This window comes from Neoarius graeffei, chromosome 10 (assembly GCF_027579695.1).
Source record: "Neoarius graeffei isolate fNeoGra1 chromosome 10, fNeoGra1.pri, whole genome shotgun sequence".
Lineage (NCBI taxonomy): Eukaryota > Metazoa > Chordata > Actinopteri > Siluriformes > Ariidae > Neoarius > Neoarius graeffei.
The window spans coordinates 81,275,656-81,299,579 of record NC_083578.1 but is presented as its reverse complement, the minus strand read 5'-3'; the positions used below and the strand labels follow the sequence as shown (position 1 = coordinate 81,299,579).

General features: G+C 41.0%; 1 protein-coding gene across 3 annotated transcripts in view; it reads left to right on the top strand.

The window, feature by feature from the left end:
* The window catches only part of gripap1 (GRIP1 associated protein 1), a 259,951-nt gene that overhangs the window by 68,731 nt on the left and 167,296 nt on the right, over positions 1 to 23,924 (top strand). Inside the window, exons 15-20 of one of the 3 annotated variants that reach the window (XM_060932398.1) lie at positions 118 to 210; positions 7,197 to 7,331; positions 7,819 to 7,914; positions 16,434 to 16,646; positions 23,411 to 23,524; positions 23,714 to 23,791. In XM_060932398.1, coding sequence (XP_060788381.1) covers positions 118 to 210; positions 7,197 to 7,331; positions 7,819 to 7,914; positions 16,434 to 16,646; positions 23,411 to 23,524; positions 23,714 to 23,791 — 729 coding nt within the window. Of the gene's footprint in view, positions 1 to 111; positions 211 to 7,196; positions 7,332 to 7,818; positions 7,915 to 16,433; positions 16,647 to 23,410; positions 23,525 to 23,713; positions 23,792 to 23,924 lie in introns of all 3 variants that reach the window. The other 2 variants (XM_060932397.1, XM_060932399.1) reach the window with 2 other exon arrangements.

Genomic DNA, 23,924 nt, shown 5'->3' with positions numbered 1-23,924 from the left:
CCGATCCGTATTCCTTCTTTCTTGTCCTGTGTCACTCAAATGTCACCTTTTTCTTTTTCTGTTGTGTCTTTCTTTCCCTCTCTCTGTGGCTGTGTGGGGCGTTCGGTGGAGCTGCAGGTAGCATGTCAGAGTGCGGTGAGTCAGGAGCAGGTGGAGGGCATGCTGAGTGAGAATGAGGCTCTCAGGACTAACCTAGCCGCCCTAGAACAGGTACAGCTCGACGAGTGCTATCCATATTCCAGTGTTCTTAGTAGTCATCATCCATTCCCATCAACATCTCAGTATGACAACGCTGATTACGGTCATCGCAGTCATAACAGTGCCTTCACGTCATGTCAGAATTACAGTAATTATGATATGACCGCTTGGAGGTGGTGCTCAGAGTTGTTTATCTCCTGGGGGGTGGGGGAGGCTGAATTGGTAACTAGTCGGTCAAAGAAGTGATTGGTTTATACAAGTTAAAAATGTGCCCAAATCCAGAATCCAGGGACATGTCTGCCTGGGGGCATTTTGAGTTATTGACAGATTCAGAAAGTACAGTTTCTAAGCTTTCCAATGATGCCTTCCATGTGGAGATCTGACAATATTTGAAGAATGTGTGGCCTTTTGAAAGTGTATACTTCTTAAAACAGGAAAGGGAGAAAATCGCCCTCAAAGTTTTCCATCTCAGCTACTCTGGGTGTAGGGCGGGCACATAATGGTGCTCATTTGCATGACATTAAGGAAAGCCCTACCCCCTACGAGCTAGCACGATGCTACTTTCATGTAAACAAATCACCACGTCAATTTTCCTTCCATGCAAAGTATGCCCAAAACAATTATGAAGTACAAAAATAAGTCCTAAAGTATACTTTAACGCTTTGTGGTTGAAAAATTACTCACACTGTAAGAAAGAAAGATAGCACGATGATGACACAACTAACACGACACTAGTTTCATGTAAAGCCTCGGTCACAACCGGCCGTACAGTACGCGCTCCTACGGCCGGTCTACATGCAAGAAACGCACGAGAGCGCGCATGAAACGCACGAGAGCGCGCGTGTGACGTGCTGATTTTTGAGCCGCAGACCGGCCGCAGAGGTTCTTTGTCATGCCAAACAAACTCTACTGGCGCTTACGTTTTTTTCAGGTTGCAAGACAAACTTAAGGCCAACGCGTGTCTTTCTCCATGAACAAAAAAAAAAAAACGCAGCGATTTGGGAAACGCCAAAAATCGCACGGCCAAAAAATGGTACGTCCGGTTGTGACCTAGGCTTAACCAAACCACAACACTCTCCGTTACATGCAAAAATAACCACACAGCCTTAGATTAATAAACTTACCCCATCAGAAAGAGAAACGGCGCCTTGCACACACCAATGCCTCCGATGGAAAGTAATCCTAGAATGGTCCGTGTATCATCCGATCATTCAAGTATTCCATTCAATCTGGAAAACGAGGTTGCGTTTTTTTTTTGCTAGAAATGGTGATCTCCGATGTAAATACCGTGCGTCTGTTTGCTTCGCGGTGTTTCAGCTCCTCTGCGCTCTGTTTAGCTTGCTCATTCCATAGTGAAATTACATGCCTGTATGCAGGTTAAGTAGCCACGAGCTCAGCTTGTATCATACAGCTGATTCGCGAAAAAACAAAACAAAAGACTTAAATCATCATGTGAATGGCCCATATGGTAATTTACCCCCCCCCCCCCCCCCCCCAAGCAGGCTACAGTCCTGACAAAAACGAGACAATTTGCAACAAAAAATGTATGCTTTTCCAACAAAACAATCTATTATCTGAAATACTGATTGCATTCTTCAAGATCTCAACTTGCACATGATGGAAAAAAACAAAAATCACAAATTTCGAAAAAAAAAAATGCTTCTTTTGCGATTATCTCGGATTCGTTTCGGCCGACATGCGTCCCTGGATTCGGTGAGGGGTCATAAATGTGCAGTGACTTTAATACTGACATGATGTAAATTCTTTAAAAAGAGCTCAAGTAGCAAGGATTTCAACATTATTATTATGAGCATACTGCTAGAATGCTATTCTAATTTCATCCTCCTTTCCTCCTCCGCCTCCATATCGTCGTCTTCATCCTTGTTCTACAGATTATACTTTCACTGCAAAATTACAATAGATTTTCACCACAAACAGGTCTCCAGGACATCCACCCATCCACCCGGCTGCTGTAACATAAGTGATAACATGAACTAACTTGGTTCATGGAGGCTCAACAGCATTAAATATTAGGGATTTTTGGCACCGATAACGATACAGAAGGTCTCGAATAACCAATATTATTGGCTGATAACCACCTCTTGGGGGTTGTCGGCCGATAATATCGATATTGTGAATGTTCTGTACTAGCTGGGAGGTCCGTATCATGAAATACCGTGACCGAGGTCTTGAAAGTACTGAGCGAGGCCCTCTGGGCCGAGGTCAGTATTTAAGGCCGAGGTCACGGTATTTCACCATACGGACCGACCTTAAGCTGGTAAATAATATCTCATTCATCATCTCATTATCTCAAGCCGCTTTATCCTTCTACAGGGTCGCAGGCAAGCTGGAGCCTATCCCAGCTGACTACGGGCGAAAGGCGGGGTACACCCTGGACAAGTCGCCAGGTCATCACAGGGCTGACACATAGACACAGACAACCATTCACACTCACATTCACACCTACGGTCAATTTAGAGTCACCAGTTAACCTAACCTGCATGTCTTTGGACTGTGGGGGAAACCGGAGCACCCGGAGGAAACCCACGCGGACACGGGGAGAACATGCAAACTCCACACAGAAAGGCCCTTGCCGGCCCCGGGGCTCGAACCCAGGACCTTCTTGCTGTGAGGCGACAGCGCTAACCACTACACCACCGTGCCGCCTGGTAAATAATATATTTATTTTTTTCTTTACCAAATTCTAACAGAAAACGAGAGCGTCCGAAAGGGAGAGCCGAGCCGCTATTTTGAATCCTCATTCACGGCTGTAATGCAAATTGCTTCCTCCTCGGTATACAAGTGCACTTCCATGGCAGGAAAAAAAAACTACATTTTGCCGCCTATGTAGTCCCCTATTTATACAAAATTGAGTCATTCAGGATTCAGCCATGTTTTTGCTCAGCGTTAGCAACAGTTAGAGGTTTTTAGCTTTCTCCTGAAATGTTTTCTTTTATTTCTTCTTCCTCAGGGTAGTAAAACTCGCTTTCGCTGTGAAGACTGTCGTTATCGCTATCCATGCTGTAAAATTAATGCTATTCTCCTGAGAAATGCGAAAATAAATGTTGACAAAAATTGTTACGATGTTTGTTGTTGTGAACGAGCGAGTCGCCAGAGGTCCGTAACCGGGGTCCGTAACTGGGGTCTGGATCGTAGGATTAAAAAAAAGTGTATTATTCACAATATTTTTAATACAAGTTTATTAAACATATTGTGAATAATACAGAAATATTCAAGACTAAATGTACGTTTAAAATAAAAATTACACATGTACACAACACAATTATTCTAATTAGGCTAGTTACATAACTACATAATTATTCATCTGGAAACATGCACACTCGTATTGGTTGTATATTTTTAGGTATAGCCTATTTAATTAGAGAAGAAAAATGTTTAATCCATCATCACACACATATAGGATATATGGAGTGTTAATATTACAAACTTTAGGCTACTTTATTTATATAAGAATTTAACTAAAAACAAATTCAGTTAAAAATAAAATACAATTGGACCATATATGGCATTAATTATGTGTACAGCTGAAACTGACTTTTAAAAAAAAAAATAGCTGATTGTTTTCATGTGTTCGACACGCTGTTGCAACTCTGCTTGGGTCAGCTGATTGTTACCTCGCCGACGCTTGAGTAAGCGGGGCGAGGTATCGTAATCAGTGCGGTTTGTTTGTGTGTTAACAATCTAGCGTCTAGACAGTTGCACCGACTGACTCCAAATTTTCAGGCGAGGTGGGCAGTGGTCTGTAGATCACCTGATTAAATTTTTTGGGGTAATCAGGTCAAGGTCGGGCGAGGTTTGTTTTGCCTGGCAACACTTGCTGTGACGTGTGTTGCCAACAGTGGAGTTGCAGTGTGCCCTCTGGTGGACAAACTGCACAATGACAACACTCAAGGTTAAAGGGTCCATCTGCAGTATCCTTTATTAAAGGGGAACAGAGGGCAATATATAGAGTAAATATAACAATAAAACACACATTAACGAACCTTATTCAAGACTTACAAAAGTTTTTTTTTTTTTTGTTCTAAGGTTGGAAAGTTATAGTGTTTTGAAAGTAGCTCGAGCAAACTATTTCCGCAGTTTGAACAGCCCGCCATGATATTAATTTTATCCAATCAGAATGCACGTTCATTTTCTCTGCGTAACACTCATGACGTATGTATGTGCCCAGTTGTGTTGGCTCATTGAGGTTGGGACTAGCACGTGTGAATCGGAAAGTAGGATGAATTGCAAGTGATCGGCTACACAAACTGGTTCAAACTGGTACCCTTCTAAGCCATAGCCTGCTTGCAGTGCGTCTTGCGGGATCTCTTCGTATGATTTGACAGAGCTGTCGCTTTCACTTGATGCGCCCGACGCCATGATTACACGCTTCTCTCCTAGTGCAGTGGGTAGCGCTGACGTCACGGTCTTTTAAAAATGGCGACTCTTGTGCCGTTTAGCGTACCGACTATTATATTTACAATTACCAAGATATTTCGTTGTTTTCTAGTATATAAATTTGATGGAATACTTAAGAATACGTTACTTTGTCACATCAGCAACTGTATATATTACAACCCCGATTCCAAAAAAGTTGGGACAAAGTACAAATTGTAAATAAAAACGGAATGCAATAATTTACAAATCTCAAAAACTGATATTGTATTCACAATAGAACATAGATAACATATCAAATGTCGAAAGTGAGACATTTTAAAATTTCATGCCAAATATTGGCTCATTTGAAATTTCATGACAGCAACACATCTCAAAAAAGTTGGGACAGGGGCAATAAGAGGCTGGAAAAGTTAAAGGTACAAAAAAGGAACAGCTGGAGGACCAAATTGCAACTCATTAGGTCAATTGGCAATAGGTCATTAACATGACTGGGTATAAAAAGAGCATCTTGGAGTGGCAGCGGCTCTCAGAAGTAAAGATGGGAAGAGGATCACCAATCCCCCTAATTCTGCACCGACAAATAGTGGAGCAATATCAGAAAGGAGTTCGACAGTGTAAAATTGCAAAGAGTTTGAACATATCATCATCTACAGTGCATAATATCATCAAAAGATTCAGAGAATCTGGAAGAATCTCTGTGCGTAAGGGTCAAGGCCGGAAAACCATACTGGGTGCCCGTGATCTTCGGGCCCTTAGACGGCACTGCATCACATACAGGCATGCTTCTGTATTGGAAATCACAAAATGGGCTCAGGAATATTTCCAGAGAACATTATCTGTGAACACAATTCACCGTGCCATCCGCCGTTGCCAGCTAAAACTCTATAGTTCAAAGAAGAAGCCGTATCTAAACATGATCCAGAAGCGCAGACGTCTTCTCTGGGCCAAGGCTCATTTAAAATGGACTGTGGCAAAGTGGAAAACTGTTCTGTGGTCAGACGAATCAAAATTTGAAGTTCTTTATGGAAATCAGGGACGCCGTGTCATTCGGACTAAAGAGGAGAAGGACGACCCAAGTTGTTATCAGCGCTCAGTTCAGAAGCCTGCATCTCTGATGGTATGGGATTGCATTAGTGCGTGTGGCATGGGCAGCTTACACATCTGGAAAGACCCCATCAATGCTGAAAGGTATATCCAGGTTCTAGAGCAACATATGCTCCCATCCAGACGACGTCTCTTTCAGGGAAGACCTTGCATTTTCCAACCACATACTGCATCAGTTACAGCATCATGGCTGCGTAGAAGAAGGGTCCGGGTACTGAACTGGCCAGCCTGCAGTCCAGATCTTTCACCCATAGAAAACATTTGGCGCATCATAAAACGGAAGATACGACAAAAAAGACCTAAGACAGTTGAGCAACTAGAATCCTACATTAGACAAGAATGGGTTAACATTCCTATCCCTAAACTTGAGCAACTTGTCTCCTCAGTCCCCAGACGTTTACAGACTGTTGTAAAGAGAAAAGGGGATGTCTCACAGTGGTAAACATGGCCTTGTCCCAACTTTTTTGAGATGTGTTGTTGTCATGAAATTTAAAATCACCTCATTTTTCTCTTTAAATGATACATTTTCTCAGTTTAAACATTTGATATGTCATCTATGTTCTATTCTGAATAAAATATGGAATTTTGAAACTTCCACATCATTGCATTCCGTTTTTATTTATAATTTGTTCTTTGTCCCAACTTTTTTGGAATCGGGGTTGTATATTTGGTACCCCTTTAACCATTATAAAAGCGGATGCTGGCCAATTTACCGGCAATTAGCTCATATCGGCTGATAACACTGGCATGCGAATTTATCGTTCAGGCCCCTATTAAATGTTCCCATCGGAGATGGCACAGTACAGTTTTATCTTTTCTGACATGGATGAAACAAAACTGAAACTTTGCGTTTCAGTCGATATTGATAACCACTGAACACTGGTTTGTTTATTTCTATATATTTAACTGAAAAGCTTCACAATTTCACTTTTTCAGAAGTATACGGTATGAATATAATAAATCCTAATAAAAGAAAAAAAAAAAGTCAAGTTTCTTTATTTGCACGTTTGCCGTTCTAAGAATACGTTTCCAGTTCCAGTCTTTCCCTTTTTTCTCGTTTTCATTCAGTCCATATTTTTTATTTATTTATTTATTTATTTATTTATTGCTGGTATTGACCCTCATACCAGTGCTCTAGTAACTAGGATGGCGTTCACAAATTTCAAATAAATAAATAAATAATTCTCGGCGAATTTGTGTGATAAGAGGAATAAAACATGACGGGGTGACCTAAAGATATTTTTCATCTAAAGATTTCCTTCTGATGTGCTACTTTGCTCGAATGTAGTTACTCTTGCTCTGTTTTTCATCCCCCATTCACATTTTTAGCCATGTTGACATTTTAGTGATTAAAACTCATTTTTGTGTCATGGTCCATTTCCCAGAGTTTGAAAAGTCAAAGTCGTTTAAATGCAATCAGTGAACAACTGGTAATTTTTTTTGCCGTGGTGTTGATGCACTGATATAATATGCCTGTGTATGTGTGCGCATCACAGATCCAGACAGTGAAGACTCAGGAGATGAACCTCCTCAGGGAGCAGAGCATGGCGTTGAACGTGGAGCTGCAGCAGAGACGCAGTGAACAGGAGAGCTTACTGGCACAGAAAGATGACCTGAGCTCTCAGCTACAGGTCTTTTTTTTATATATAAATCAACCATGTTATAAACCACTGCACACACGGTTGGGTTCCGCTGTCTAAGCACAATACACCAGAGTGTAGCGCTCTGGGACCGGACCTGGCTTTTGCTTTCTGTACAACAGGCTAGGGTTCGTTTATTCTATCTACGTAACTGGCCATGGTGTGGAAGAGGGAGGTGATTGTTTCTGAAACGCACTATTAAGAAGTATTCGCACTAGATTGTTTGTGACCTGACAAGCTTGAACGTATTACTGCCGTATCACAAGTAAGGAAAATGATCACTGCTTACAAATCTCAGTGTGGTTTAACAAATCGAAGATGAAACAATGCAGGCGTGTTTTATATAAAAAAAGACAGCTACCTGTGGGTTGTGAATTGAATTGAAGTATCTGTACAGACTAAATTTAGAGCGTGCATTCAGTTAGCTCACCGTGTGTTTTTCTTTTTTTTATGTCCGTGTGTGTTTTGTTCTCTTTAGGAGTCAAACCGAGCCAACGGTAGACTATTGGAGCAGATCTCTGAACTGGGTCTAGAGAAGGATAAGCTCCAGCAAGATCTAGAAGAAGCCAGAAAAGTATGTGTCTTTTTATATACCCCCCTTTTTTTTCTTTTTTTTTGTAGATTTGGACAAGGTTAGAGAAATTGCATGCACTCATTCTTGCTCACTTTGCATCATCATCGTTCTCAGCTGTATTTCTCTTTAATTCCATCATCAGTCTTTCGAGTAATTATTTCTGTTCACTCAAGACATGATGATGGTTTGAGCCCAAAATGAATGTTTTAGCTTTGGACTTTTTTTTTTTTTTTTAAACCTCAATGTCAGAGATTTTCATTTAGATTAAAGTGCTGCTTCTTTGCAGAAGGATAATCTGTAGGCAGTGGCGTAATGATGGTTTTCCTTTTGTGAGCTCTAGATACGCTAATACCTTTCTCTGTTTCCAGACAGATCCAATAAGTGCTTTCCAAATTGAAGCTCGACTCTGAATGAAAACTTGGCTTTTATTTTTATATATATATGTATATATTAGGGTGCATCAGTTGCCCCCTAAAAATGAAAAGTTCCTCCGATCATGATGCATATTTGTTTTTATGTTCCTTTTGGTAAGAAAACACGCTGGGTGAAATATTTTGACAAAATTCAAAAGTGTAATGGTGGCACCAGGAGCTCAAAGTTATGGAAAAAGCTGCTATTTTATGACTTTTATGACAAAATTTCAATCACTTTTCATGAAACATTATGGCACCTTATAGAGTATACTGTACCAAATGTCTTAGATACATATTTTTAGTACATATTCTAAATATATTATCAAGCACAGTTTGAGTTTTAGCTGTTCATTGAATCATTGTTCAACTACTTTTAAACAATACAAATGTATTATGAATCACATTAATGCTTCTCAATCCCTTGCGAAGGTTCTTAACATGATCTCTGGGTCACAGGAAATCAATAAATGGAGTCCAACATTGTGATTCAAACCTTACGCGGAAACAAAATAAGCGTTTTTTGGCAAAAAATGAACCTCATGGTGCCACCATTAGACTTTTGAATACAGTCAAAAAATTTTACAGGATGTCTTTATTGGTGAAAAGGAACACCCAGACAAAAATGCATCAGATTTTATGAAAGTGAGGGCAACTGATGCACCCATTTATTTACTTATTTATTTATTTATTTATTTATATTAGTGCTGTCAAAAATGTCGCGTTATTAACGCGTTAACTTGACTCAATTTTAACGGCGATAATTTTTTTTGTCGCGAGATTAACGCTCTGTGACATGATGCCACGCCCCGCACAGCCAGAGTCCTCTGCCCTCCCCCGAAGAGCCACGGTGCTCGGCTTTAGGTTTCGTTTTCCCATCGGCGGCTCCAGCTCCACTTTGCAGTGGCTGTGACAAGACGTGTTATGCTCTGCAATAAAAAAAAAAAACATTGGTACAACCAGTGTTCGAACTATGCCGATATTTTCGGGGGGTCCCTTATTTTCCCTTGGGGGGGTGCTTGCGCTTGTCTCAGAGTGCGGCTCTCCATCGCGCGCTCACTTCGGATATGCAAATGCTTCCCGTTACACACGATTGCTATGTCAGTAAACATCATTTTGCCAATATTTTAGAGACCCCCCCAACATTTCCCAAATCATGTTTTCAAGGGATCTCATGTCTGTTTCAGGGGATCTCGGATCCCCCGAGTACCCCCGTAGTTCGAACGGTGAGCAAGCCCATTCACTTTTTTATGCTGATAAGAGAATTACAATGGTTTTTCATGTGACAAAAATGTGCGATTAAATTGCGATTAATCGCGAGTTAACTATGACAGTCGCGACATTAATCGCGATTAAATATTTTAATCGCTTGACAGCACTAATATACATATAAATTTTTTTTTTACGCTACCAGCCAAAGGTTTTGTATGCTATTCGAAGAGTTTAGACATTACTCCTATGAAATATGAAACTATGAAATATTTTGTTTTAAATTCCTAACAGCATTCTTGATAAAACTTGGAACACTCCGAGTCTTCTGAATCAGCTTCGTAAGTGGGCGTCACTTAAAGTTCCCACTTTGCCCAAACTCCTCTTTTAAAATGAAGATTTTATTTTCAGTTTTCATTTTAAGTAACAGCTACTTGTTAATAGAAATGCATTTCGATTCAGCAGTAAATTTATACATGGTTATTAACTTGACAATTGGGTTGTTCTATGTCAACTTGCCAAAGGCTTCCCGGCAAAAATTTTAATAGTAACTCTTTCACCACTGCATGACTGCTGTACTGTATAAGAAATACCATTAACACTAAGTAATTGTAATAAATTCAGTATAAACCAGTACACAATTTTAAAAGAAAATAGAGTGAAGGTGTGTGTGTGTGCATGCACCATAGTGATGTATTTGGTACTGTTGGAAACTAGAGCAGTTCTGTTTCAAGAACACACAACCCTTACAACAATAAACTGAACACCGATAACTATGCATTTTATCCACTAATATTTACTGAAAGATACGTAACCCGAATTAACATAACGTTTGTGTTTATCTAAATTGCGTCAGAGGAAACCCCGGGGAATCCGACTTTTCAACCAATCGGCATATACAGTCCAGGTTTCCCTACTACTATGAGACTAGAATAGCAATCTGCCATGCTGATGGCGACCAGCACACGAGACCGCTTTCGCAGTCTGTCGTGTTGAATGATTCCAGAATGCCAAAATATTCAAACTTTTTTTTTTGGGGGGGGGGTGTCAATTTATCAATTTTGCTTCACATTTTGGAGCATGTTTAGGGATTTGAAAATGACACCAAGTACCTACAGCTCTCATTTTGTTTTTGAAGCCAGTGTCTCACTGGGCTGCGACAGCTTGCGAACGTCATTCGCGACAGAGTTTCAAAATTGTCTTGAAACATTCGCGGGGCTTCCTCGCATGAATCGCAAAGTGTCGCTCCTTCGTCGCTGAAATTTTGAACATGTTCAAAAAATTCGTGCGACAGAATTTCTCTCAAAATAGCCGCAAATGCGTCGCTGGTGTCACAAAGCCGTCGCGAACCCTTCTCACGTCAGTTTCCGTGAGGCTTCCTCTACTTCCGTGCCTGCCGAGGGAAAGCCGGGCTGCGACAGCCTGCGAATAGTTGGAGACAGCAATTGCGGTAGAATATACGAATCTCAATTCAGTGTGATTCCAAGTGAAAATTGTCACGAATTCGCATATTTTATCGCAATTGTTGTGTCTCCAACTAGTCGCAGGCTGTCGCAGCCCAGTGAGCTACTACCCTTATTTGGAAAGTCATGTTGGCACACTTCATGAATCTGGCACTGTAAATCCCTTTCAGTGTTGTACGTACAAGTGGCGATAGCCCAAAAATGGGAGAAACAACGCGTTTTTACAAGTCCCAATCGCATTTTCTGAAAGTTGACACCATTACTGTTTCAAAAGTGACTTAACGTGCATTGATAAAATTGTCCTAACCAGGAAGTCGTAAATGCCTCGAGACCAAGAAGTCAGGACGAAGTTCATTCCTAAGCAGAATTTTAAAGGAAAAGGGATGCATCTTTTCATTCTTTTTGAAACAGTAAGGGTGTAAATTTAAAAAAAAAAAAAAATATATTCTTCAAGTTAACCAACATGTCTTTCCGCAAAACCAAAATAAGGGATGGAGTTATTTAGCAAGTGTCATTTTCAAATCCTCAAACTTGCTCCAAAATGAGAAGCATAATGAATAAATTGACCCCCTTCTAGGGATGTTAACCGATGACCGTTTGACCAGTGGTTGACTGAATCAACGTCAACCGGTTAATTTTTTTTTTTTGGTTGTCGGTTAAAAAAAAAAAAAATCAATCGTTTTGAAGCTGCCGATTTTGGAGCGGAGAACCTGGAATTCTGTGTTGTAAACGCTTGGGGCATGCCGTGCGGTGTAAGGACGACAGCTGACAAATCAGAAACACCCATTCAGTCATGTCCCGCCCTCCCGCCCCAGTTGAAAACAGCTGCCACTCGGCGAGAGAAAAGTGTAGACACAGGCTTTTTAGCTTACAAATTACTATTCTGTTTTTTTTTTAATTATTATTAGAAGGCACATCGAGTTTAGTCCTGCCTTGGCCAGTGCATTCTGAAAGTATGTTTCGGTCTGTAGCCAACAAGGCATGTTATTGCAGATCATATCTCTTCACACAAACTAAAGGCGCAGATGCCGACTTTTTCACGGCTGAATCGTGCAGATCCGATTTTTGGGGGGGGGGTGTTGGAGTGTCTGAATAATTTCATCAGAGTAAATTCTGTATTAAAATTACTAAATAAGCAAATGCAGTTGAAATTATTCAGACACTCCAACGCGCCCCCCCCCCAAAAAAAAATCTGATCTGCACGATTCAGCCGTGAAAAAGGCGGCATCCGCCAAAAGGCGCACCGTTTGCATCCCTGTTAAACTCATAGGTTAACCGGCTAAAGAGGCTCGGTGGTCGGTCAAGATTTTTTTTAGTTTTCGCCATCCCTACCCCCTTCCCCAGTAAAATGGGATGGAACTCGGTAAATCAAGTTGTAAAAGCTTTAATATTTTGGCTTTCTTTATCATTTGTGTATATATTTGACTGGTTCAAAAAAAAAAATACGAGCGTAAAAAAATTTTCCAAATTTGATTTTGATTTGGGGGCGGTACGGTGGTGTAGTGGTTAGAGCTGTCGCCTCACAGCAAGAAGGTCCTGGGTTCGAGCCCCGTGGCCGGTGAGGGCCTTTCTGTGCGGAGTTTGCATGTTCTCCCCGTGTCCGCGTGGGTTTCCTCCGGGTGCTCCGGTTTCCCCCACAGTCCAAAGACATGCAGGTTAGGTTAACTGGTGACTCTAAATTGACCGTAGGTGTGAATGTGAGTGTGAATGGTTGTCTGTGTCTATGTGTCAGCCCTGTGATGACCTGGCGACTTGTCCAGGGTGTACCCCGCCTTTCGCCCATAGTCAGCTGGGATAGGCTCCAGCTTGCCTGCGACCCTGTAGAACAGGATAAAGCGGCTAGAGATAATGGATGGATGGATTTTGATATGGAATGACCATGTCTAAATCGGCACGGTGGTGTAATGGTTAGCACTGTCGCCTCATGGCAGGAAGGTTCCGGGATCGAACCCCGTGTGGAGTGTGGGTTTCCTCCGGGTTCTCCAGAGAGCTTTATGCAGATTAAAATACCCAGCTACTGGGGTTGCACAATCCAGATCTTGTGTTAATGTTCACGTTTGGTTTGAGTAAACTGATGATCTCAAGGCATTTAAAAAATAAAAATAAAAAAAAATCCAGCGAGTGGCAGGTCTCAGGGAGGAAATGTATTGTTGTTGATTGGAAAACGTCACATGATCTTTCCTCTTTCTGCTTTGAGCGAGGCTCAAAGGTTGCCTCAGATTCCTGTTCTTGTGTGACGAGATTGAAACGGCAACAGCTTTATTCATCACACACTTGTGAAATTCCTCTCTGCATTTAACCCATCTGAAGCAGTGAGCAATGAGCGCACACACATACCCAGAGCAGCGGGCAGCCATGCTAACAGCGCCCGGGAATATGCAGTTGGGAGTTAGGTGCCTCGCTCAAGGCCGTCCCATATTAACCTTACCGCATGTCTTTGAGGAAGAACCCAGAGGAAACCCACGCAGACACGGGGAAAACATGCAAACTCCACACAGAAACGCCCCCGTCGAGCACTGGGCTCGAACCCAGAACCTTCTTGCTGTGAGGCGACCGTGCTAACCACTGACACCACCGTCCCGCCCAATGTGCTCATCTATTGTTGTCACTATCCATCTCAAGTTTCAGCATGTTCTGCATCTTGAGATGCTTTTCTGCTCACCATGGTTGTAAAGAGCACTCGTTTGAGTTACTCTAAACTTCCTGTCAGCTCAAACTCGTCTGGCCTTCTCCTCTGACCGCTCTCATTAACAAGGCGTTTCTGTTCTCAGAACTGCCCCTCAGTGGATGTTTTGCGTTCCTTGCCTTATCCTGTGTCCTTATTAAAGTGCATATTCTGGACCAATTTCGTGTTTTTTTTTTTTATATGAAAGTATGTCCCTTTACACACTCATCCAGAAGGGTAATTTTGCACAAGGCCATCTGTCTACAGCAGAAAAAAAATAAAATAAAATAACAAAACGCGTCTGGAAAAATCCCCAGGGAGTCTGGAGCCAGATTCGTGACGTCACCTGCGGAAGCGCCAGCAGGCTGCGCGAGCTTTGCACGGTTTCAGTGCACAGCCTGTGTAGACCAAGCGCTCCCATTTCTCTCTCGTTGTCCGGTCTTTTGGAAAACGATGAGTACTAATCCCATCAAGATTGGTGTTGCTACACCCTCCTACGATACATCTGTTAACCATTTTAATAATTACGCGATAACGTTGAAGAAATTTGTGTCAGAAAACCACCAGGTCGTTTTCTCCTAAACAAACCAGCGCTGACGTAGGATTCAGAAGGAGGCGTCCCGCACGCGACGTCACGAAAATCAATGTTTGCCGGGAAATCCAAATGCAAAGTTTTTCAGAGGCGGACCAATTCGCCTCAAATGGCTCGATTTCAACTGGATTTTTCTGATGTTGCGCAAGGTAAAAAAAAAATTGCACAAAATGCGACAGATATTTGACCAAAGTTTAATATAAAATAAGAGAATTACATTGATCTTGCTCCTGAATTTACCCGTGATATGCACTTTAAAGTGGCTGAGTGTATATTCAATCCAGTGTGTATAAACTGCTTGTGTAAGTCCATTGTGTTTTGAAGAACAGGTCCAAAATGGTATTTCTTATACAGTACACCAATTCAAATTGAAATAACAGAAATGAGCCAGATGGGAAAAGCTGTATATTGCACTCTTGATGAAATTTAGTCAGCTTCATCGTTTTGTTAATTTGGTCGAATCTCACAGTCTGTTCTCTGGAGTTGAAAGTAAGAGCCTTCTATGGCTGCACCAATGCTATCAAGGTTGATGCATGTCTGGTAATTAGCACTAACGTGCCCCTTTTTTTTTTTTTTTAAAAGTTGCTTTCCCTGAAGCCTTTTAAGTATTTAAAATGTCGAGTGAATATTACAATTATACAGAATGTGCAGCAAGTTTGCGTGTACAAAAGCTGAGGAACTTCTTTCAACGTGACTGATTTTTGCACTTTTTTTTTCCCTCTCTCACAAAAGACTCAAAATGTGGTCGAGAGCAAAGCGACACAATTCCTCTTTTTAAGCTCATGGCAGATTCTACCATAACAGAGGCCAGTTAAGTCCCATCTCCTTAAATTGCTGAATTGATTATTTTGATCATTAAGTTTTTCTAGTAGCATTTGGGGTCTTGGACATTCACAGTAAATTTTCGGACAGTCGTCCTGGTAACTAATTAATAAAAGCCTGACATGACAGACATGCTACATGACAATAGAAACACATCGGTTTCTATCATCAAAATCTGACAGACAAACTAACGTCTACCATCATATTCTGACGGACACTCTAGATGACAATCGCAACAAAACTGTTTCTTACATTATTAATCTGACAAATTTAGTCATAATATTAAATACCTCATCACTAGAACCAAATACTAAAATAAAATATTGAAATAAAAAAGATAAAATTTATTTTCAAAATTGAAATATCAACAATAATTGTCAGAACAGTGACGATAGACACGACTGGGTCACTTTCGCGGGGAAATAACACATTGAAACGGCCTGTCGGCTGAAAGGGTCGCAAGTGTCTCCGATTTATCTCAACTTACGATAGTTTTCCTCCAGAAAAATGTAAATATGAATGCACAAATCTATTCTCAACGTTTCTATCATCAAAAATTTCTATCGTCAGGATAGCTGACTGAAAATCTTACCTTGATTTATTTGATGAAATCTAGCTGTCAGAACTCCAAGTCTTGCCCGGAAGTAAATGTCTGCTGTCACAAAAATCACTCGCAGTAGAATTTCCTCTTTGCGTCAGTCAACATGTGCGTGGCGAGGGCTTGAATTTTGCTATCGTCAGGTGCGTTTGACTGACAGACTGACGATAGCATTTTTTAAAAATAACTGTGGGCTTCTCTCGTGAACAAAATAGTTTTTTCGCTGTTAATCTATTTCAACCCAAAAATGATAAAGCCTGCTTCCACACGATAACTACCAAAGATCCATAATGGCCGAGTCTATCGTCAGGTCATCTGACAGAAATTCACTGACGATAGCAACAGGGATAATGAAAGTGATTTTTAAAATGGGAGTTATGTCTGTCAGATATGTCAAAGAAATAGAACTTTATTCTTTAAAAATCTTTTATTGATATACTCAGTGTATTTTTAAATGACGTGCTGTTTTAGAAGACCAAATACCATATTTTCAATCTTGAAAATATTACCTCACTGAAAAAAGGACAAGAAAAATTTCTTATTTTGTGGGCAAGTGGTTAATGGATCCAGTTACGGTAGAATCTGTCTCATGATTAAGAACTTTGTCTTTCTCAATTAATTAAACGTGATCGACTGCGATATCGATGAGCTTAGCGAAGGTTTGCTAATTGGCTACACTGAGACCAGCAGGTTGTATTACTATTGGCATGTCTTTACTGTGGTTGTGCGTCTCCTGACTGTTCTGTCGTCGCTGTGGCAGACAGCAGACAAGCGCAAAGCCATGCTGGACGAGCTGGCCATCGAGACGGCGCAGGAGAAGTCAAGGCACAAAGAGGAGCTGAGCGACGTGCGGCTCCAGCATGAGAAAGAGGTGCTGAGCATACGGGCGCGCTACGAGAGAGAGCTTCGCGGCCTCCACGAAGACAAGAGCCGTACGGAGGAGGAGATCCGCGCCCAGCTACGAGATGAGAAGGTCAGAGACGGATTTGGGGGAAGGAAGGGTTATTCGTAGAAGATAGACTTTACTGGGAAATTCACCACATGCATTTTTCATCCGGGACATGGAGAACCAAAACCATGACACACATCTCTGTCATTCGTGAGGAAACACGCTGGTTTAAAGATATGAAGTTTATCTTCTTGAGTTGAAAAACTTTCATTTTTCGGATGAAATACAGTGCTTTGAAAAAGTATTCATACCCCTTGAACTTTTTCACATTTTTCCACCTTATAACCACGAACTTAAAGGTTTTTTTTTTATTGAGATTTTATGTGATAGCCCAACATAGAGTAGCACATAATTGTGAAGTGAAACGAAAATGATAAATGGTCTTCAAAATTTTAAACAAATAAAAATCTGAAAAATGTGGTGTGCATTAGTATTCAGCCCCCCTGCGTCAATACTCTGTAGAGCCACCTTTTGCTGCAATTACAGCTGCAAGTCTTTTGTGGTACGTCTGTCGTACCACAAAATTCCACGTAATGACGTTACGCAGAGAAAATGAACGTGCATTCTGATTGGATAAAATTAATATCATGGCGGGCTGTTCAAACTGCGGAAATAGTTTGCTCGAGCTACTTTCAAAACACTATAACTTTCCAACATTAGAACAAAAAACTTTTGTAAGTCTTGAATAAGGTTCGTTAATGTGTGTTTTATTGTTATATTTACTCTATATATTGCCCTCTGTTCCCCTTTAAGGGAAATGTCAAACTTTAAGATCCAAAGATGTCGAACTACAATAAAAAGATTATGTATATGGAGTAAAGCGATGGAACAGACGGAGTGTGGAGCTGGAACGATGTCCAAACATCAAGCAGTTTAAAAACAAATAGAAACAAATAATTTTTAGCGATAGAATACTGGGAGGAAGGGGCTTGAGGGGGAATCTGGATGTTCTCAGGATGGGGCTTGCCGCTCTGTCTTATTATTAATTGTTGTTATTTTGGTTGTAATTTGTACTATCAATTAGTATCATACGGATATTCACATGAAATAATTGGTATCATACAAGATTATAGGGAAGTAGAGAGTGGGGGTAGGAGTTAATTAGTTTTTATTTCTTCCTACTCCTTTTTGAACATGTTTAAGTTCATTTTACTTATTATTATTAGTTAATTAGTAGTAAAATAAATCGGTTTTATATATATATAATATATTAGTAATGGCAGATTCTACCATAACAGAGGCCAGTTAAGTCCCATCTCCTTAAATTGCTGAATTGATTATTTTGATCATTCTATTAAGTTTTTCTAGTAGCATTTGGGGTCTTGGACATTCACAGTAAATTTTAGGACAGTAGTCGTGGTAACTAATTAATAAAAGCCTGGCATGACAGACATGCTACCAGCGCTCGAAACTAACGGTGTCCCGACGTCCCGGGGACCATAAAAAATGTCATCGGGACACAAAATTATCATATCTGGGACAATCCCGGGACAATGGAAAAAATAGATCTAGAAAAAAAGTTCTACATTAATATTATTTACAAAGCCGTAACACATACGTAGACATTCACCTAATTTGTCAGTTTTAATTTTAAAACGTTAACAGCGAAAAATACATAGTAGCTACACTTTCGATGCACCTGCATCCGTAGGCTACAGAGCAGCGCATTCTGTTCTAGAATCTTCGGCCGGTGTCCGCATTATATGGACTTGGAATGGAATTGCTACCGCACACGCTGCGCCGACTCTTGCAGAACAAAAATGCTTAAGTGGTTGAAGCGGACCGACCGCGGGGAAGAAACTGAAAGCCCAGACATAACGTCTCCGGGACCTTCAGGATCCAAAGTGTCATCGCCTGGTCTGCAGGCAACGCTAGCAACTGAATGAACTTAATGAACACTGTTAGACACGTTATAAAATACAACAGGAATGATGTGGATGATATTGACGGAAGATACCGTTCAACAGAATAAGTGAGTTTTCTTGGTGTCTTTCTAGTTCAGAAAGTTTAGTCAGTCAGCAGCACAACTAGGCTCGGACCTGGCACTATGCTGATGTTGCTAACATTTGCACCCACGTTTCGGCAGCGAAAGTTCATAAAATGGATAACGGAAAGTTCATAAAAATGGATAACGGTAATGGTGAAAATTATAAGTTGGCCTTATAAGTGCCAACAGATATTCAAGGTATAAGTAGATGAAATGAACATAAAAGGGGTCTTATTTTCAACTAAAGTGTACTGCAGATGTAGTGAGTTGAAACATTTTCTGAATGAGCTAGTTGGCCCCTTTAAATAAACGGGTATCTATTCATACAGTGAGATCGCCAAAGTTTAATAAACTGAAAATGCAATAACTGTAATTTTGAAGTAGATGATGTATAGGACATGTGTCGCTTGTGTCTTGTGACTTATTGTAAAAATGATATAAAGGGTTCAAAATCGCATAGTTACAAATATAATAGTAACTTCATATGATAATATTAACCACTGGTTATTTCAGAGAGGAAAAAAATGGGGACACTATTGCTTCCATTCGGGACAATACAACACAGAATTCGGGACCACTGGGGGACACAAAGAAAAAAAGTTAATTTCGAGCCCTGCATGCTACATGACAATAGAAACACATCGGTTTCTATCATCAAAATCTGACAGAAACTAACGTCTACCATCATATTCTGACAGACACTCTAGATGACAATCGCAACAAAACTGTTTCTTACATTATTAATCTGACAAATTTAGTAATAATATTAAATATCTCATCACTAGAACCAAATACTAAAATAAAATATTGAAATAAAGATAAAATTTATTTTCAAAATTGAAATATCAGCAATAATTGTCAGAACAGTGACGATAGACACGACTGGGTCACTTTCGCGGGGAAATAACACATTGAAACGGCCTGTCGGCTGAAAGGATCGCAAGTGGCTCTGATTTATCTCAACTTACGATAGTTTTCCTCCAGAAAAATTAAAATATGAATGCACAAATCTATTCTCAACGTTTCTATAGTCAAAAATTTCTATCGTCAGGATAGCTGACAGAAAATCTTACCTTGATTTATTTGATGAAATCTAGCTGTCAGAACTCCAAGTCTTGCCTGGAAGTAAATGTCTGCTGTCACAAAAATCACGCGCAGTAGAATTTCCTCTTTGCGTCAGTCAACATGTGCGTGGCGAGGGCTTGAATTTTGCTATCGTCAGGTGCATTTGACTGACAGACTGACGATAGCATTTTTTAAAAATAACTGTCGGCTTCTCTCGTGAACGAAATAGTTTTTTCGCTGTTAATCTATTTCAACCCAAAAATGATAAAGCCTGCTTCCACACGATAACTACCAAAGATCCATAATGGCCGAGTCTATCGTCAGGTCATCTGACAGAAATTCACTGACGATAGCAACAGGGATAATGAAAGTGATTTTTAAAATGGGAGTTATGTCTGTCAGATATGTCAAAGAAATAGAACTTTATTCTTTAAAAATCTTTTATTGATATACTCAGTGTATTTTTAAATGACGTGCTGTTTTAGAAGACCAAATACCATATTTTCAATCTTGAAAATATTACCTCACTGAAAAAAGGACAAGAAAAATTTCTTATTTTGTGGGCAAGTGATTAATGGATCCAGTTACGGTAGAATCTGCCTTATGGCACTCCGTTAGCTCTTCCTTGGTTACTGTACCATTTCTAGAGTCAGTTGAAAAAACACTCTTTTTCCACGCGAGCGACAAGACATGACAACTTGGCTTGTCTTTGTAAAATGTTTACTTAAAAACAACAAGGTAAATCACAAAGTCTGGCGCACGGTCAAAAGACTGTGTTGCTTCCACCGTGTTCTGACTCGAAACTAAGCAGTCAGTGATGTCACATCATAAGATCTAGAACATGGAACTCTTTTCTATGTTCTTAAATTATCATAGTTTTAACTGTTTTTAACTTAAATTATTATTGCTTAACTGGCCCTTCCTTACATGTATCACTTTTTATTTTATTTATTCTTTTGTTCACACGTTCGAAATAAAGATTTGAATTTTAAAAAAAAATTAAGTTTATCTTCTCGTGTGGAAAATATTTTCACTCGTTCGCTTCGCTCAGTCATGAATATGTTCAGTACTTGAAGATAAACTTCATCTCTTCTTGCAGCTGTGTAATATGCTTTCTCTATCTATAATATTTAAAGGGCCCATGGCATGGTGGTTTGTTGATGCTTTAAACGGGCTCGTGGAGGTTTCCGGATGTTATATCCGCAGCCTTTCTCAAAATGAACCCTCGGCACGTAGATATAGCCTCCTGGGGAAAAAGGCCCATTTCAGCGCTTTTCCCAGTGCGTCGTTTTGCTAATGAGAAGCAGGAGGCGGGGAAGGGTAGAGGGTGGGGGCGGGTCTTATCATTAATATTCATGACATGTAAACGTATTACCTCTGATTGGCTAACAGCACTGTGCCGCTACCTCCAGTGGGTCAGAACAAGCGGATGTGGGTGTCTTACTATGGCGAGAGAGAAGGAACAAACCGCGAAGGGAAAAATACCGCGCGCTGACGTCATTAAGGTGCGACGCGAGGAAATAAAATAAATTCAACAAATGTTTGGGTTTTTACTGAACAAACAAACAAATAAAATGAACGAGTGACTTAAAAAAAAGAATGTGGGTGTCTTTGTAAAAACTGTTTTGATTGGCTATTATAACAGAGCATGCTGCATGCTTTTTGGTTTTGTAGCGCAGAGTACCTGGCTAACTGCAGGAAGCGGTTAGCTGCACAGCTAATGTAGCCATTGCAAGGCTAACGTGGCACCGATTTTAAAACACGGCAAAACGACTTAACAGTTATACACTTACTTGTTCGGTGTTTGTGGCTGGTGCGGCAGGGATGCTTGGTACGGACCCAGGCTTCAGTGACAGCTGATGTGCAAAACCTGCCCTGTACTGTCCCAAGTTGTGGAAACATTCATCAGGAAAATGCTTCTGACAAACATACACCATCTTAGGTAGACTCGACGGCGTATTATTGGAGTAAATAAAATGAAGCCACTGCGTCTTCAGGGGCTCTCCCGTCGGCAGTAAAAACAGACTCCTTTCTGTGTTGTCACATCCATGTACAGCGCAACTTCCATGTTTCGCTCGCTTGGGTGATGCCATGTTGTTTTGTCCTCTATGGTCTCCTCACTACAACTGGGCGGGGCAATCCATACAGTGGGTGGGAATCCAGAGGGGGGGGGCGTGGGGATCATCTCCCTTGCTGACGTAGTAAAGGGAAGAGTTTATCAACGCGCCGTTTTGACGCGCCATTCTCAAATATTGGGCGTAGTTTGGTTTACACATTATGACATTTCTAGCCACTGGGGTGACTTAAGAAGGTCAGAGGAACTCATTTTAACGTTAAAAAAACCTCAGAAAGTGAAAATTTCATGCCATGGGACCTTTAAAAAAAAGTATAAAGTAAAGGGAACAGAGGAAGATATTCATGACCTAACCTTGAACAGTACACACGTATGTGTTTGTTATAGCTTCATATGTTTAACACCAATATTTTACCAGGCTATGGAAGTAAAAATTAGACCTTTACGGTACTTTATGGCAATCTTGAACAAGCAAATGCTGAGTCATAAGCTTCACGAGTCACGATAGAGGAGATCACTTGATCATATTTCTGAAGTTAAAATTGTTCAATATGTATTTTTTTTAAATAATAATGAACTCCTCGCGGTGTCGCCATGTGAAGGCCTCTGTATTAATTAAAGAGAGAATCCACCTTTGCAAACATACAGGTGGTGTTTACAGTAGACCGTATCAGCGGATCATCAGATTAACGTTTTTAAAACGATTCGCGTGCACACAGCAACGCCAATACACGGATACGCTAATCACATGACTAATTAGACGGCACGTCACATGATCCCAGTGCATATCGAGCATGCACAAGTCACTCACTACTTGCAAGTGGAAGGATGGCAAGCGAACACCTTGTCCAGCAGATAAACACACCTGGCTGTGATGTTCATGTTCTCACTGAGTTTAAGCGCCTGAAGGAGGTTGAAATGTGTAAATAAACGTCAGTGCGGCTCAGCGCTTCCTCCTGCGCTCCAAATCACTCCGCCCTGAACAGCGAGTGCCCTCTGGAGGGTGCGCACTCCGGCCCTGCGCAGCTCACAGAGCGCGCGAGTGAAGCGCACGAGCAGTGATTCGGGACTGAGCCGCTGTGTGTGTGTGAGATCCCAACGCCAGCGAATCAGGAAGGTGGATGTCACAGTGACGTTGTCCAATGACGACATCAGCTAGAGCTCAGCACTGTGTTTCCTTGTTCCTCAATGTTTACACAGCACCGGATCAGATACGAACTGGGTTGAATACGTGGGCCCTGGCGGATTCAGGTTGTTCCGCCTGTGGAGTCGTTTCCCGGCGTTTTAATGTGCACGGACAGTGCGCCCACGACGAAAACGAGACGGATACGGTCTAATGTAAACACCCTGTGTAGTTTTGTTTTTGTTCTCATATTAACGCACCAAATACAGGCCTTTTCACACTAAAATCGCGTTTGTCCGTCCAGTTTGCCAGATTTCCGTGTGTATGATGCTCGGCAAAGCATCTGCAGTTGTTTAGTTTATTTTATTGAGCAGATGTTTAATTATGCACCGAAACTAATACCATAGAAATAGGACTGAGGAGGGATACGGTGAAGAAAGAGGGAGTGGATTAAATACGGGGTGTATAAACAATATAATATAAAAAAGAGGACTATAGAAAGGTGTGTATGTGTTTTGAAACGTTGCTGTGTGTTGTAGGCTCGCAATAAGGAGCTGGAGGGTCTGCAGCAGAGTGTGGAGGAGCTGCAGGCTCAGTTGCAGTCCATGGAGGGAACCAAGGGATGGTTCGAGCGCAGGCTCAGAGAGGCTGAGGTACAGTGTGCGCATTAGGATCATCACCGCATTGCCATTTTTTTTTTCCCCCCCTCCTGTGCTTCCGTCATCAGCCTGACCACTTGATGTCAGTGTTGTGTTTTTCTTTTATTCAAATTAGTTTTCTTGCTACAGATTTGTTAACAGTTCTTGTACAGTGGTACAAATCATGTGTTTTTGTGTGGACAGGAGATTATAGAGAAGAACAGACTGGAACACACAGGGGAGATTGAGAGACTGCAGAGAGAACAAACCCTCCAGCTTGAGGTAAAGTGTGTGTGTTTCTACAGTATACGCATGTGTCATGTTCAATACGCCTTTTAAACTCGTAGCTGCAACAGTGGGAGAGCTTTGACCTACAGTCCATAACATTTGTGAATAAAGTTCGATACGAATGCCT